This window comes from Peromyscus maniculatus, chromosome 5 (genome assembly GCF_049852395.1).
Source record: "Peromyscus maniculatus bairdii isolate BWxNUB_F1_BW_parent chromosome 5, HU_Pman_BW_mat_3.1, whole genome shotgun sequence".
NCBI lineage: Eukaryota > Metazoa > Chordata > Mammalia > Rodentia > Cricetidae > Peromyscus > Peromyscus maniculatus.
The window spans coordinates 69151025-69168026 of record NC_134856.1 but is presented as its reverse complement, the minus strand read 5'-3'; the positions used below and the strand labels follow the sequence as shown (position 1 = coordinate 69168026).

General features: G+C 40.0%; 1 protein-coding gene across 21 annotated transcripts in view; it reads right to left on the bottom strand.

Moving 5' to 3' along the window:
- The window catches only part of Crem (cAMP responsive element modulator), an 85803-nt gene that overhangs the window by 52118 nt on the left and 16683 nt on the right, over positions 1-17002 (bottom strand). For 20 of the 21 annotated variants that reach the window (XM_006992152.4, XM_006992153.4, XM_042277969.2 and 17 more), the window contains one exon: positions 10687-10804. In XM_006992152.4, the coding sequence (XP_006992214.1) occupies positions 10687-10804 (118 nt within the window). Of the gene's footprint in view, positions 1-10686; positions 10805-17002 lie in introns of those variants that run through there. The other variant, XM_076572535.1, reaches the window with a different exon arrangement.

The window sequence follows — 17002 nt, the reverse complement described above, 5'->3', positions numbered from 1 at the left end:
TAGAGGCATGCAGGAAATCCAAGGAGAGAGACAGGAAGGAGAAAGGCAGAGTCTAGGGAGGCACAGGGACCAGCAGGAGAAGCAAGATGTGAAAGTACTGGTAAGCCATGGCCACATGGTAACTTACTGATAGATAAAAATGGGTTAAATTATAAAAGCTAGCTAGCAAGAAGCCTGCCATAGGCCACACAGTCTGTAAATAATATTAAGCCTCTGAGTGATTACCGTATAAACGGCTGTGGGACTGAGGGGCCAGGCAGGACTGGAGGAACTCGGGAGCAGAGAAAACTTCTAGCTATGATCCTCTAATTTACTAACAAGGGTTTTTTTCAGGGTTGAGTGGGCTGTTAATCTTATATATCAGAACATATACTTAATAGCTTCAATAAATAAATAAGTAACAAAATGAACTCTGGGGGAGGGCATATGGAGGTCAGAGGACAACCTGTGGGAGTCTGCTCTCTTCTTCTACCTGTGGGTCTTCAAGGTTGAACTCACATTACCAGTCTTGACCTTAAGTACCTCTTCCTATCTTGCTATCTTTCTGGCATCTTTTTTTTCTTGAGGACAGACTCTCAGCTGCAGTTCAGGCTGACTTTGAAGTTACTAAGTAGCAGAGCCTGGTCTTAGAAGTCCTAATCCTCCTATCTCCAACTCCAAGTACTAGGAATTATAGGCATAGAGCACTACACATAGCTGCCCTGTAGTTTGACCTTTGAACAGAGATGAAAATGGTGCCACACATAAGAGGAAAGTTATAAAGCAGACAAATATAAAACTGCAGCCTTTGCCTGGTGGGCTCCTTCCCTCCACTAGTCAGTACAGAGCCTTAAGGCAAAGACCAAGGTCAACAGTTTCCAGATTTTTAAAACTATGATCTTCAGAGTACCTGATTAGCAGAAGTTCTGGAAAAGTCAGAGGTGCCACAGCTACTAACATCGTATGATGTCACACAAAAAAAACCAAACCCACCAAGTATTTTGGTCACAACTTTTATCCCACAAGGTTTAATGATTTGGACACATAAACAGGAAAATAAACAATCTTCATACAAAGCTGAACTTAAGTCTAAATACCATCCTCAAATTTAATTTTATTGGGCTATCAGGAACCATTGAGAATAATCAGCCACTTTGGACACATATAATAGGATTAAATACATTTCAGTGTGACTTTTTAAGTTATATATATATATATATATATATATATATATATATATATATATATATAACTTAAAATATATATAAAACTGTGTGATGACAGCAAATATTCAGGCATGAATAGCTTTAGATACAGGAACCTAAATGATTAATCCTACTTATAAGATTTTAGCTAAGAATAGTATAGTATAACTATAGAATAGTATAACTCTTCAAACTATCAAGATCCATACAAAGCACAGATGACAGTTATTAGTTAACTAAAATAATTCAGGAATTACCTCACACTACTTTTTCATTTCTTCACATTTCTAGATATGAAAGATAAAAGCTAAAATTTATTTTGTCTTTTGAGACGAGGTCTTGCTACATAGTCTAGGCTGGCCTGGAAGTTTTGATCCTCCTGTTCCAGCTTCCCATGAGCTGGGATTATAGGCCTGTACTACCACATCAGGCTCCATGGTTCTGGTTTTTTTTTTTTTTTTTTTCAGAATCCACTGAGAAATTTTATTTATATGTGTCTTCGTTATGGTGTTTATTGCTGTGAAAAGACACCATGACCAAGACAACTCTTGAGAAGAAAACATTTCTTTGGGGTGGCTCACTTACAGTTTCAGAGGTTCAGTCCATTATCATGATGGGGAACATGGCAGCGAGCATGGGGGCATGGCGGCAGACATGGTGCTGGAGTTCAGAGTGCTCTATCTTATAGGCAACAGGAAGTCAAATGACTGTCATGCTGAATGAAACCTAAGAAAAAAGACCTCAAAGCCCACCCCCACAGTGACATGCTTCCTCTAGCAAGACCACACCTACGCCAATAAGGCCACACCTCCTAATAGTTCCCTTTGGGGGCCGTTTTCTTTCAAACCACCACAATATATGTTTTATAGCCCTAAAAATCAATCCTGGGATTCTCCCACATATGTATTTTTGTCTTGCTTTTTCAAGGTTCATAACACCTGCTGAGGTTGTCATACAATAAAACCAAGCTGACTAGATGGAAGTGGCTTATTCTGCCATTTTTCTAACTCTTAGAGTGGCATATCAAGTCTGGAGCTAATCACTACATTGTTTAATCTGCCTGGGAGAGTCATAATAATGCAGCTCTATGATCACTGGTAATTCCAAATTTGCCAATGTAGCCATGCTTCATCATCACATTTAGAAACGAGTCAATCACTTTGGAACACAGTCTAGTAAGGATGCTACTAGAACAGCCAGGACATTTATATGTATCATTATGGCGGCACAGAAAGATGGCAGAAAGGACTCCCTGGTTTATTTGTGATCACATACTTCAAACACAGAAAGTAAGAATACAGCAAAATCCATAAGCTTGCTATCTGGAGTTTTAAAATATCAAGTATGTGATACTTGCTGTTTTAAAAGAATCATCATAAACCATCAAGGAATTTCCAGTTCCTTGATTCAGACATTTCCTAAGTCTCTATCCTCCTTTCTATTCTCATTTCTACTCTCCATCTTAAGGGATCTATATTTTCAATTTCCCTCTCTTTTCTTCTTATTTATTCTCTAAACCTACTACAATCTGGTTTCTGGGCTACTGAGATGGCTCAGCAGGTAATGGAGCCTGCTGCCAAACCCAACAATTGGACTTTGATTCCCAAAAGGAGAAAGCCGACTTCTTCAAGTTGTCCTCTACCCTTCACATGCACACACATGGACATACAAGTGCATGCATGAGTGTGCACACACTCAATATATATAATTGAACATGTGTATAAATGTATGTGTGATGAAATTAATTATGATGTAAAACACTAGCTTCTAACCACTGGATTAAATTCCCAAACTGCATAAATCACAAGTGCTTTGGAGGCAGCTTAGTGGTGACCTATTTAGCCATTTGTGACTGAGGCTTACACAGCTGAAGGTCCCTTCGAACTACACATTTATTATCAACCTAAAATGAAGGGACCTAGTGTACCGACTGCCTCTGGAGAAATGACATGAGCAAAAGTCAGTGAGTCAGTACCTGAAGGGAAGAAAGCAGAGACAAAATGAAGGCTTGTGACTTCAGCAATAAATGGCAGAATTTGAGACCAGGAATTACAGTTTAAAAACAAAACAAAACAAAGACACCCCAAGTGGAAAAAATAGGCTTTGTATTTTATTATACTCTCACGGACAAAGATAACAAAGGATATGCACAAAATATCAAAAATATCTCTGGATGTTAAAAGACAGACGGTTTTATGATACTCTTTTTCCATTTGCTTACTAATTTCCTGTAAATTATTTATGTATCACTTATTTGTGTGTATTTGTGGAGGTACTAAGTGCCATGGCACACATATGGAGGGACATTAAGAGGACAACCTTTGGGAATTGGTTCTCTCCTTCTACCATGTGAATCCTAGGAATCAAACTCAGGTCATCAGGCTTGGTAACAGGTACCTTTACCTGCTAAGTCAGCTTTCTAGCCTTATGTGTGCCAGCACAGGCACACACTAAATAAACAAATATTTTATTTAAGATTCTGGGGGACTGGAGATAGCTCAGAAATTCAAAGTGTTTGCTGCTTTTGCAGAGGTCCAAAGTTTGGTTCCCAGCACTCACACTGGGCAGCTCACGATTGCCTGCAACTCCAGTTCCAGAGGACCCAATCATAACTTCTGGACTTCATTGGTACTTGCAGATACATGTGCATGCATGCACACACACTAATTTTGTTTTTTAATTTTGAAAAATTGTAGGTTTTTTTTTTTTTTTTTTTTTTTTTTGAGACAGGGTTTCTCTGTGTAACAGTTCTAGCTGTCCTGGAACTCTTTTTGTAGACCAGGCTGGCCTCAAACTCCCAGAGATCTGCCTGGCTCTGCCTCCCAAGTGCTGGGATTAAAGGCGTGCGCCACCACTAACTGGCAAAGATTTATTTATGCATTTTATGCATACAAGTGCTCTATTTGTGTGTATGCCTGCATGGCAGAAAGGCATCAGATCCCACTATGGATGGCTGTAAGCTACCATGTGGGGGCTGGGAATTGAACTCAGGACCTCTGGAAGAGCACCCAGTGCTTTTAACTGCTGAGCCATCTCTCCAGCCCCAAATATACTTTATTTTTATTTTATGTGCACATTTATCTGTGAGGGTGTCAGATCCTGTGGAACTGGAGTTATAGACAGTTGTAAGCTGCCATGCGGGTGTTGGGAAATGAACCTAGGTCCTCTGGAAGGGTAGCTAGTACTCTTAACCACCGAGCCATCTCTCCAGCCCTGTAGTAGTTCTTATATCCCACATTACCATGGCTCCACCAGAATCCTAATAATGACCTGCCTATTGGCTCACTGACTTTCAACCCCATCTCCACTGGGCTACTACTATTCTAAACACAGTGGTCATCTAAAACTATTTCAAGCATATTTAGAATACAGGATACTTGAAAGTCTCAACAATCGACAACCTTCTGCTTCCTTTCTTCCTCTGACCAGTTCTACTTCCCAGACTACAGTAGACTCCCGCAAACTCTTGCTTAGCTATAGTTTCCCATATGCCGACTTTGTGCTTTTGCACATTCTTTCCTCTACTCAGAATACACTTCCCTCTCTCCACATCGACCTAAAACACTACTAGCCCTTGTACCTACCTCAAATGAAAAACCACATAAAGAGCACCTAGGCAGCTGACTACTCCTTCTGCTATATGCTTATTCTTTCTGTATTGTATACAGTAAGATTTAATACCACTTCATGTGTACTGGAATTATTGGAATATGTATAAAACCTCATTACTCATGGTGATTTGAAAAAAAATGTCCCCTTAGGCTCACGTATTGAACACTTACCCAATGGTGGTGGCACTATTTGAGTAGGTTCAGGAGGTGGCCTTGTTGTAGGAAGTGAACTTCTAAAGGCAGGCTCTGAGAGTTTAAAGGTTTCTGCCATTCCCTGTTCACTTTCTTTGCTTTGTGCTTTGCTCAAGGTGTGAACTCTCAGTATCTTGCTCTACTCAACACTTCTGCCACTGCTGCCATGCCTCCACTCTGCCGTCATGGACACCTATCCCCCTGGAACCATAAGCCCCAAACAAACACTTTCTTCCTACTTCTTGAGACCAAGCTGCCTTGGTCATGGTGTTTGAACACAGCAACAGAAAATTAACTAATATACCACTCCAAAGCTCTATTTAAATCCAGAAGCTACAAATCTGTGTGTCTAGAACTATGCCAAGATTCAGTAGGTATTCTTTTAAACATTTATTAATTTTCCCAAGTATCTGACAAACCAATAAATTCATAAATGTACTTGTCATCTTATCTATTTATATAGGTATCTCAGGAGCTGACCAATGGGCATTAAGTGTTATTAGCACTCTCTGAATGAAGCCATTTCAAAGTTCCAGACCTAACTGAAGATGTGGTAGCTCATGCTTAGAATCCCAACACTTAGGGATTAAGGCAGAAGCACTACATTGAGTTTGAGGCCAGCCTGTACTAACTATATTCTTAGTTATAGGTCAGCTTGGAATATAGAATGAGAGCCTCTCTTTTCTAACAGAGGTAACAATGCCCTACTAGACATCATACACTACAAATAAAAGCCCCTGTGGTGGGTTGAACAAGAATGGTCTCCATAGACTCATAAACTTGAATTTTGGTTCCCAGTTGGTGGACTGTTAAGGAAGGTGTTATAACATGGTCCATGAATGAAGCTGTGTGAGATTTCTGAGACCTCATGAGAAAACTCCAAGTAAACAGTCTTGAAATTTCTGTTCCTCCATAACATTGGTTGTTCTTGGAATATGCTTTCATGACCCTCCTAAGTTTAGTAGGTAGGGGTGAGTTCACTTGAGATTACTCATTATAACTGGCTGTTATTTGTTCATATACCTCTACAGAAAAATGTTTTTGCCACATGCAACTTGTCCTAGTGATTGTATACTTTACTCAGTTGACTCTTATAAATTCTCAGAGTATAAATTGTTTGATGCTCTGAATAAAGTTGGCTATTGCATAAGACTTTAATCTGCCTCATTTTTAGGCCCTGCTATCTCAGGGCAACACCGCCAACTAGAGCATTAAACAAGTGGCACCACGAATCAGGGGCCTGAGGTCAGCTATGAGATAAAAGAGTGAGGACCCTCAGAGAAGGTGGTGAGTGAGCATGGTGGGCAGAGACCAGGGAAGGCTTTGCCTGATGTCAAGCCTGTGCATCATTTCTTAAAGAAAGGAGGAGCACAGGTATCAAAATCACAACTACTAGATTGCTTGCAGTATGTTTATGATTATGATCCCTGGTTTCCAGAAGGGACCTCAGATGAAGAAATAGAGGACCGAGTCTGAAAGAATATTGAAGAGGCAACAATAACAAGGGGAAAGATACCTGTTCAATTTTGGGTCACTTGGACATTAATCTGGACTGCTATCAAGATACTTAAGGAAGATAAGGAGGACATTAATCATGAGGAAACGATGGCTAATTCCTTGAATGAACATAAACTGAACGATCAAACATTAAAATTGGCAAAAGAGGCAAAGAGAGATTTTCCCTCTTTAGGCTTGAAAGTAAAAACAGTGCTACTAACAACTATGCTAGGGAAGGTGATGGTCCCCTCCCTTTCTTGCCTGAATAAGACCCTGAAGCATGGGGTGAGGAATGTGATAATCTAACTAATCTTGAATTCGCTCCACTTTTAATAAGGACTTAGAGCCTGTGAAAAGGCTAACCTTACAATGTAGGCAAGCTGGGCACAGCAGGAGAATGGAATTTGTTTACCAGTTCTTCCCCAGTCTCAGGAGCTGCGTTTGGTATATTCAATGCAATGTCAGCAAAATCAAAATGTTTACCTAATTATGCACTAACAGATCTGTACAAAACTCGAGAAGAACAGGCAGCATTGGACAGTCCTTGCATATTATCTGAGAAAAGCCCTACAGCTATTTGAGTTCAGACTAAAAGAAACATTCATGTCAGTGTGGCTCCTGCACTGCCTTTAAACTGGGTTATTTTCCCCACTATTGTCTCCTACAGGCATTAGCACAAGACTATCAACCTTTGGGATGGATTTATTTACACCAGAAGGGCCACAAAAAACTAACTGCTTACCTTATTCTTCTTGCTCAATTAGTAAATCAGGGGAGGAACTGATGTCCACAATTATATGGATTTGATCCTTTCTGTCTTATATTACCCTTAATTATCAATAGGTTTAGCTTTGTTGTTGTTGTTGTTTTTTGTTTGTTTGTTTTTTGAGACAGGGTTTCTCTGTGTAGTTTTGGTGCCTTTCCTGGAACTCACTCTGTAGCCCAGGCAGGCCTCGAACTCACAAAGATCCACCTGCCTCTGTTTCCCAAGTGTTGGGATTAAAGGCGTGCGCCTGCACCAGCGCCGCCACCGCCGCCACCCACCCCCCCACCCCCGGCAACAATCAGTTTTTAAGAGGGTTGCAGAACTCTATGGCTTTTCAAATTTCATTTGCATATTACTATGGAAAGATAGGAAATCAATATCCAGCTGGCAAACTATGGGATTTTCTCATACGAACTGAATTTGTGATAACAAAAATTGTTCAATCTTCTGCCATTCCATAGGCAGATACTTATTTTATTGATGGTTCATCTAATGGTATAGGAAGAACTCGTGGTCCAGGTAGTCATCAATCTATTCATATTTTCTTTTCATCAGCCCAACAGGTGGAACTGGCTCTTTTGATTTATCTATTATGGTTAATTCCTAAGCCCTTAAATATAGTTTCAGATTCTGCTTATGTTGTAGGATTATTTCCAGCAATGGACTCATGGTTTTATTGCAGAAGAAAATAAGCAAGATGATATATAAACTTGTCCTATTTTTACATCTTCAGAAGAAAACTGGGAAGGGGTATGCATCTGTCATTGCAGACGGATCCACTTAAGGATTATGGATCCCTCTTCAGCTCCTCTGGACCCAGGCAATTAAGTCAGAAAGACAGCAGAAGTCACTAGAAAGATAGCAAACAGTCAACTGAAGGGCAAAGGAAATTTGGACCGTATTATCAGAAATCAAGTCTGCCAACCTGGGTCCAAGTGCACCAAGGGAGAAATTATTTTACTAATGACTCTGTGTTTATGACTGGACCTTGAAACTGTAACAAACTCATTCATCTAGAAAAGAGACTGTGTTTAATTTTTCCTTGGATTTATATCACTTCCTATTTGCATAGGACATTATAAAAATTGTATTTCTATTAGAAGGCACATATGTACTTATGTTTTGCCAAATACTAGAACTAATAATTATATGGGTCTCTTTTCAATCTATTTTCTAGATTTTTCTGATCAATTAAATAATGTAACTGGACATAGTTTGGATCTCTGTTTTTGGTGGCACAGTATTACACTCAATGTTTTCACTGTTCAAATAATATAGTTTGTTTGCTTACAGGATACTCATGCATCAAATGACAATTAGATTTATCTACAACACTTCAAATCAAAACCACCAGATATCCTGCTATTAAAAAATTTTTAAAAAGGGGAACATAGTCCATGAATGATGCTGTGGGAGGTTTCTGAGCTTGTGAGAAAACTCCAAGTAAACAAGTCAAGAGTCTTGTGATTTCTGTTCCTCCAAAACATAGGTTGTTCTTGGAATCTGATTTCGTGACCCTTCCAGGTGTAATAGGTAGGAGTGAGTTCACTTCAGATTATTTATTACAACTTGCTATTGTTGGTTCATATGCCTCTATGGGAAAATATGTTTTTGCCACATGCAGCTTGTCCTTGAGATTGCATACTTTACTCAGGTGACTCTTCCTAACCATCAGAATCTAAATTATCTGATGCTCTGAATAAAGTTGGCTATTGCATGAGACCTTAATCTGCCTCATTTTTAGGCCCCACTATCCCAGGTTCACTCTGCAAACTAGACCAGTAAGCAGGAAGGATTAGGAGGTGTGGTCTTGTTGGAGGAGGTGTGTCACTGGGAGTAGGTTTTGAGGTTTCAAAAGTCCATGCCAGGCCAGTCTTGTTCTCTGTCTACAGATCAGGATACAAAACACTCAGCTACAGCTTCAACACCATGCCTGCCAGCCTGCCACCATGCTTCTTGCCAGATGTTCATGGACTAACCCTCTAAAACTGTAAGCAAACTCCCAATTAATTTCAATAAGTTTCCTTGGTCATGGTGTCTCTTCACAGCAATAGAACAATAATGAAGATAACCCCAAACTAAGAATGGATTATCTCTTTTTGAGTTATTGATTGGTAAGGTACAATAGACCCCCACATATTATGGGTTACTACTGCTAATGTTATCAGTTACCCTCTGAAACTTGACAGTAAGACTCTATTGCTAAAAATGCACATACCAGAGTCATAGAACATAGATATTATCAATCTAGTAGTGACCTGAAAGTTTTATCCCTACTGGCTAGCTTCCATAATGCAGCAAGGTGCTATTCATGCTACTAGAGGAGAAAAATAGTCCTCAGCCATAGCCACTTGTGAACCATGCAAGCTAAAATAATGATTGCACTGACAAGATATGTCCACTGGTACAATAGTGTCATAAACATCATAGAATCAACCAGCCACTTTCTGGTTAGATTTAAGGTCTGCTGAATAAGTTGAAAGCCATACCTATAACCTTTGTCAGGCCAAGAGCCTATGGCTAATAGATCATAGTACCTAGGAAGAACCTAGTACCATTATACTGTTAAATGGACATGGTATTAAACTGACTCCTAATGACTTATCATTATAGTCATAAATTAATAGATCTCTCAATCCTGATCAGAGAAGCTGATCTGTTTGCAATACATGGAAATCAATATAGAGACCCACAACTGGTCAAGGTACAGAGGACTTTAATCTCAGCACTCAGGAGGCAGAGGCAAGTGGATCTCTGTATGTTCAAGCCAGCTTGGTCTACATGGTGGGTTCCAGGCCAGCCAGGATTACACAGTGAGATCCTGTCTCAAAAAGAAAAAATAATAATTTTAAAAAGTGGACACGGGGCGGGGCGGGGGGGAGGTTGGGGATTTAGCTCAGTGGTAGAGCGCTTGCCTAGCAAGTGCAAGGCCCTGGGTTCGGTCCTCAGCTCCAAAAAAAATCGGGGGGAGGGGGGGACGGGACATAATGTTGGGAAGATATGGAATGGAGATGGAACTGGAGGAGTTGGAAGAGGGGTGAATATGATCAAAATATGGTGTACAAATTCTCAAAGAACTAATAAAATTCATAACCTGACTGATAGGAAAATAAAGATCAAACTAAATACACAATGGGTAAATAGAAAATTCCCACCAACATTATAACTATGATATTAGAACTGTATATATTTGGAATTAGCAAACCAGTCAAGTAATAACTTGGAATTTACATGCTACAAAGGAGTCTTTCTCTTTCCTTCCTATAGTGCTGGGAGCAGTGGGGGTCAGGGTACTATCAAACATGTGTTACAATGCAAAAATATCTTATCAAAGTCAAATAAATAAATATGGGCTGTTTAAGATAAGTGAAAAAATATTCACACAATTCTTATTTCTATTTATTTTAACTTTCATCAGTGCCTGCCTATGGCCTACCTGAGCTAGAGTAGGAACAGAAATTTGGCCAGTCTGCATATGAGCAGAGCTGCGCTCTGCCACAGAATGTGTTACACTTCGATCCTGCTGTGATTCAACTGTTTCCATGGTCATTTGCCTAAAAGACAAAAAGAAAAATACATTACAGCAATAATTGAAGGATCTAGAAACACGGGCTACTGCTTCTACCTAGCTTTCTGATGTTCACTTCTGGCAGCTATCTATACTACCCTTTTCTTTCTTTCTTTCTTTTTAGATTCCATCTTATACCTCTCAGAATGGCTAAGATCAAAAACACAAGTGACAGCTCATGCTGGTGAGAACGTAGAGCAAGGGGAATACCCCTCCAGTGCAAACTTGTATATCCACTATGGAATTCAATATGATGGTTACTCAGAAAATTGGGAATCAATCTACCTCAATATCCAGCTATACTACTCCTGGGCATATACCCAAAGGACACTGCTGTGGAATAATCCTTCTGTATACTGTGTGAATATATGTCACTATCATTGGTTTAATAAACAAGCTGACTGGCCAATAGCTTCACAGGATAAAATTAGGTGGGAAAGCCAAACTGAGAATGATGGGATGAGGAAGGGCAGATAGGAGTCACCAGCCAGCCAGAGAACAAATCGGACACACAAAATGGAAGAGGTAAAAGCCATGAGTCCCGGGGCAGCACACAGGTTAATAGAAACCGGTTAAGCTGTAAGAGCTAGTTAGTAACAAGCCTGAGCTATTGGTAGAGCACCTGTAATTAATATAAGCCTTAGTGTGTTCATTTGAAAGTGGCTGTGGAACAGGAAAACTCCACCTACAAATGGCACACAACATCCAGGGCCACGTACATCCACATAAAGCTTTTTAAAAAGGTTCTAAAAGCACAGAAACTGAGCCAGATGTGACTTCCTAGTCTTGGGTCTCTCACACCTGCTGTGGTACAGAGACACCTGTCCTGGCTACTGCCAGCACACCATGAGCTGTGCTGACACATGTGCAGACACATGGTGGGGTTCCTATAGTCTCTCACATGGACCGCAGTATAGAGAGGTGTCCCAGCCGCAAGCTGCATGGGGGCTTTAGGGATTTTGCTCATGCAGACAGACAAGGTTACAGATACACAGTAAAAACAAATTCAGATGGAAAAAAAACTCTAAATGGGTTTAAAAATACACATATACTTAAGAAAAGAGAAAGTCCTTAAAAAAGAATAGAAAAAAAGGAATAAAAAAACGATGTAAATATGGGAAATACACAGAGTATTTTTCTGTGTATATATTTCTCTCTGTATATATTTCTGGCTCCTATGTGTTATTGTGTTGTCTTTGAATTTTTTAGCTAAGAGACACTGCATTATGAAAACTGCTAGGGTCAACCAACCTATATATTTTTAAAATACCTTGACTTCAAAATTTAAATCAAAAAGTAGGTTGTTTTGCCGGGTGGTGGTGGCACACGCCTTTAATCCCAGCACATGGGAGGCAGAGCCAGGCGGATCTCTGTGAGTTTGAGGCCAGCCTGGTCTACAAAGTGAGATCCAGGACAGTCACCAAAACTACACAGAGAAACCCTGTCTCAGAAGAAAAAAAAAAAAAAGTTGGTTGCTTTACAGGAGAGGTTATGCTTTTATTTCCACAGGAGAACTGTGGGTTCATTCCAGGTTAAAAATAATCAGGTTTGATCAGAGGAGACCCCCTGAAATCCTGGCTACAGACATAAAAAAATAAGTAAATAAACCTAGAAGAACTGTAAAACACATGATGTATATTTTTACCTGCTCAAACATAAAACAAAAAATCATCTTTGGCTAGCTTGTGTACAACACACAATTTATACTTGTATTAATACAAAAATGTATGTTACCTTTAACAGTTTATATATTTTTCAGAACAAGAAGACCAAACGCTAATAAAATTGGATGACCTAGATGATCCAATATCTTAGAGCACCTCTGTTACAATTTCCTCCAAGTTCTCTACATCCAGAACAGCTTCAAGGTTGCTGGCTGAGATGATCCAGCTGCACAGACTACTCCAGCCAAGACTTAACCATTATACTAAATTTTCTCAGGGTCCAAAGATTACCAGTGCCTCAAACAATAGGAAGTAGTCTAGAGAACAATGCCCACATTCCCCAAAACAGGGGCTATGGATATTTATTATCATCTAAGGGGGTTGGTTACAAGTCATTACTGGTAATGGTCAGGGAAAAAGCTAAACAAAAGAGATTAGATTCAGGGATCTCAGCCTGAAAAGAAAAAAGGGGGATACAGAAATGATGGGATAAAAGGGTAAATTATTAAATCTACTTTAATCCAAAAAGAAAACTATTAGTCTTAAATATTTTACATTGGTATGGATTTTGGTTTATTGATACAAATTTAAAGTTAATTTTGTTATACTGTATGTATATTTCTACTCTTGTTTAAAGTATTATGTTTATGCAGCTCTTTTAAAAATGTAATGTATAATTAAGAAATACAGATTAATAGTCAAACTTATAGTCATGTTAGGCATGCTTTCAAGGTCATACAGATTTATTTATTTTTTTGTTTTTTTGAGATAGGGTTTCTCTCTTTGTAGTTTTGGTGCCTGTCCTGGATCTCGCTCTGTAGACCAGGCTGGCCTGGAACTCACAGAGATCCGCCTTGCTCTGCCTCCCATGTGCTGGGATTAAAGGCGTGTGCCACCACCGCCTGGCTACAAATATATTTAGATATACAGATGGTGTTCAAACACTTCAAATACCTATAAAATATGACATTTAATATGTTTAATAACCTATGGATTTTCATGACAGTGAGACACATCTGGTCCTGGCAGTACCAATCTACTTCAGAGAAGATGAGGGGCATCAAAGAAAGTCCATATGGAGTTTGTTTTATTTATGGCAAAAGCTAGCCACTTGGGGAAAAAAAAAAACTACCCTTGCCTCAATTGCTGACAACATACGGTCCAAACTGGATCAGCAGGATGCAAGAAAGGCGATTGTCAAACTTCTCCAAGACAAGGTAGGACAGTCCTTCAAACTTTCCTGCTTCACAGGAAAGTCTGTCAGATATGCTAGGCCTGTAGTCCAGAATTGGATGCCCCAGCTTTACAGAGGAACTTTGGGTGACCAGACAGCCTGATGTCCCTGTCATTAGGTATTATTTCATCCTTTGGAGTCTTTGATAGAGTTAAAAATCAAATAGTTAAACTTATAGTTTTCTTTAATTATGATAGAAAGCAAATTAGGTATAAAATTTTAGACTCACTAAGATAAAATAGATAATATTTTCTCTAATTTTGCTAAATAAAAGACTAGACATTGTTGGTATAATTCTTAATAACTGTTTCTGTTGTATATAACTTTGCTATGTTAAAGTTAAAAATCTCCCTTTTTAATTAGACAAAAGGGGGGAAATGCTGTGGAATAATCCTTCTGTACATTGTGTGAATATATGTTGCTATAATTGGTTAATAAACAAGCTGACTGGCCAATAGCTGAACAGGATAAAGTTATGTGGGAAAGCCAAAATGAGAATGATGTGATGAGGAAGAGCAGAGTCAGAGGAGTCACCAGTCAGATGGAAAATAGAGAATGAGTCAGACACACAAAATGGGATAGAGGTAAAAGTCATGAGTATCAGGGCAGCACACAAATTAATAGAAATGGGTTAAGTTGTAAAAGCTAGTTAGTAACAAGCCTGAGCTATTAGCAGAGCATTTGTAATTAATATAAGCCTCAGTGTATTAATTTGAGAGTGGCTATGGGACAGGAAAACTCTGCCTACAGGACACTCTATCCAATTACAAGGACACTTGCTTAACTATGTTCATAGTGGTTTTATTCATAATAGCCAGAAACTAGAAACAACCTAGATGTTCCTCAACTAAAGAATGGATAAAAAACAATGTGGTACATTTACACAATGGAGTTAAAACTCCATTAACTCAGCAGTTAAAAATAATGACGCCGGGCGGTGGTGGCGCACGCCTTTAATCCCAGCACTCAGGAGGCAGAGCCAGGCGGACCTCTGTGAGTTCGAGGCCAGCCTGGTCTACAAAGCAAGTTCCAGGAAAGGCGCAAAGCTACACAGAGAGACCCTGTCTCGAAAAAGCAAAGCAAAACAAACAAACAAACAAACAAAAATGACATCATGAAATTTGCAGGCAAATGCATGGAACTAGAAAAAAATTATCGTGAGCGAGGCAACCCAGACTCAGAAAAACAAACATAGTATATACTCACTTCTAAGTAGACATTAGCTGTTAAGAAAATGATAATCATGCTATAATCCATAGACCCCCCCAAAAGGCTAAGTAATCAGGAAGGCTCTAGGGGAACACATGGACCTCCCTGGGAAGGGGAAATAACATAGATTTTTCAGGTGGCCTAGGGGCAGGTGGGGATGAGAACAGGATGCATCAGGAGAGAAAGGGAAGGACGGAGGGAGAGAGTATGGGAAGAGACAACTGGAATGGGTGGGCATTTAGGGGGTGATGTGGAAACCTAGTGCAGTGGAAACTTCCTATGAGGGTAACCTATGAGGGTGACCCTAGTGAGACTCCTAATAATGGAAGATATGGAGCCTGAACCAACCATCTTCTGTAACCAGGCAAGGTTTCCAGTGGTGGGACTGGGGCACCAACCCAGCCAACAAAACCTTTGACCCACAGTCTTGCCTGGACCCACACCACAGTCTTGCCTGCAGGATGTGCTGGGGCAATAGTGATTCAAAGTTTGTGGGAGTGGCCAACTAAAGACTGGTTTATCTTGAGGCCCAACCCACTGAGAGAGAGCCCATGCCTGACATTGCCTAGATAGCCAGGAATTGGAAGCTGAATAGTCCATCGACATAGAGTAAAACCAAACACTATTGTCATTTAAAAAAAAAAGGCAATGAAATAATTCCTAACAATATTCTACTATACTTATAGGTCACCTAGCCCAATCATCATTAGAGAGGTTTCTTCTGTCAGCTGATGAAAGCAGATGCAGAGACTACAGCCAAACACTGGGCAGAACTTGGGAACCCCACAGAAGAGGGGGAGGAAGGATTTTAAGAGGGGGGGGGAAGGATTGTAGGAGCCAGAGAGGCCAAGGAAACCAGGAGAAGATGGCTCTTAGAATCAACTAAGCAGGGTTCATAGGGGCTCACAGAGAAGAGCACTAATCATAGAGCCTGCATTGGTCTGTGTGAGGCCCTCTGCATACATGCTGTGGTTATTTAGCTTGGGTTTTTTGTGGGACTCCTGACAGTGGGAGTGGGGGTGTTTATGACTTTTTTGCCTGCACTAGGGAGCCTTTTCCTTCTACTGGATTGCCTCAACCAGCCCTGAGATGAGGGTTTGTGCCTAGTCTTACTGCATCCTGTTATGCCATGTTCTGTTCATCTCTTCTGAAGGGAAATGGAGAAGTAGTGAATCTAGTGGGATGGGTATGAACAGGAAGGGAAGGCTGCAGTCAGGATGTATTATATGAGAGAAGAATAAGTAAAAAGAAAAAGGGGGTAACAAAATAAGTTCAGTAATGGAGTCTTAATTCTCTGCTCAGTAAACACAAAGGGAGCTAAGGAAGTACTGTAATGTATTCTATGGGAATTGGCTGTTTAGTGTCTGCTGCCAAGCCTGATGACTTGAGTTCAATCCCTGGGACCCTTGTGGTAGACTAAGAAACCTGACACAAAGAAGCAGTCGTCTGACCTACACACACACACACACACACACACACACACACACACACACACACCCCAAACATAATTTTTTAAGACTTAAAATAATTACTAATCATCTTCTTGATAAGTGTTCTGTTTAGTATGAATGAATAATAACTTTAGATGAAATATTACAGGCAAGGTTCAGCGTCAGTAATTCTAAGGACCTAATATACCTGCTTTCTACTGTGATATGATGTGAAAGATTTCCTTCCCCATTGTCTACACTGTGTTAGAATCATGTACCTGGCTCTGTTGGCAATAAGCAGTTTCTGAAGGTAAGTCTCCCAGAAAAGTAGAGTAAGTAAGAAATGAGTACCTTCCTCCAGCTTCCGAGTTATTGATTTACTCATTCATTCATCCAATTTGCAGTTCTGGAATGGGGAGCCCAGGGTTGTATACATGCTAGGCAGTGCTCTACCACTGAGCTACATCCTCAGACTGCTGTGGATATCACTCTGTATAAATAAAATGCTGATTGGCCAGTAGCCAGGCAGCAAGTATAGGCGGGACTAACAGAGAAGAGAATTCTAGGAAGTGGAAGGCTGAAGCAGAGAAATGAGAAATGCTGCCAGCCTCCGTGATGAGAAGCAACATGTTAAGATACCAGTAAGC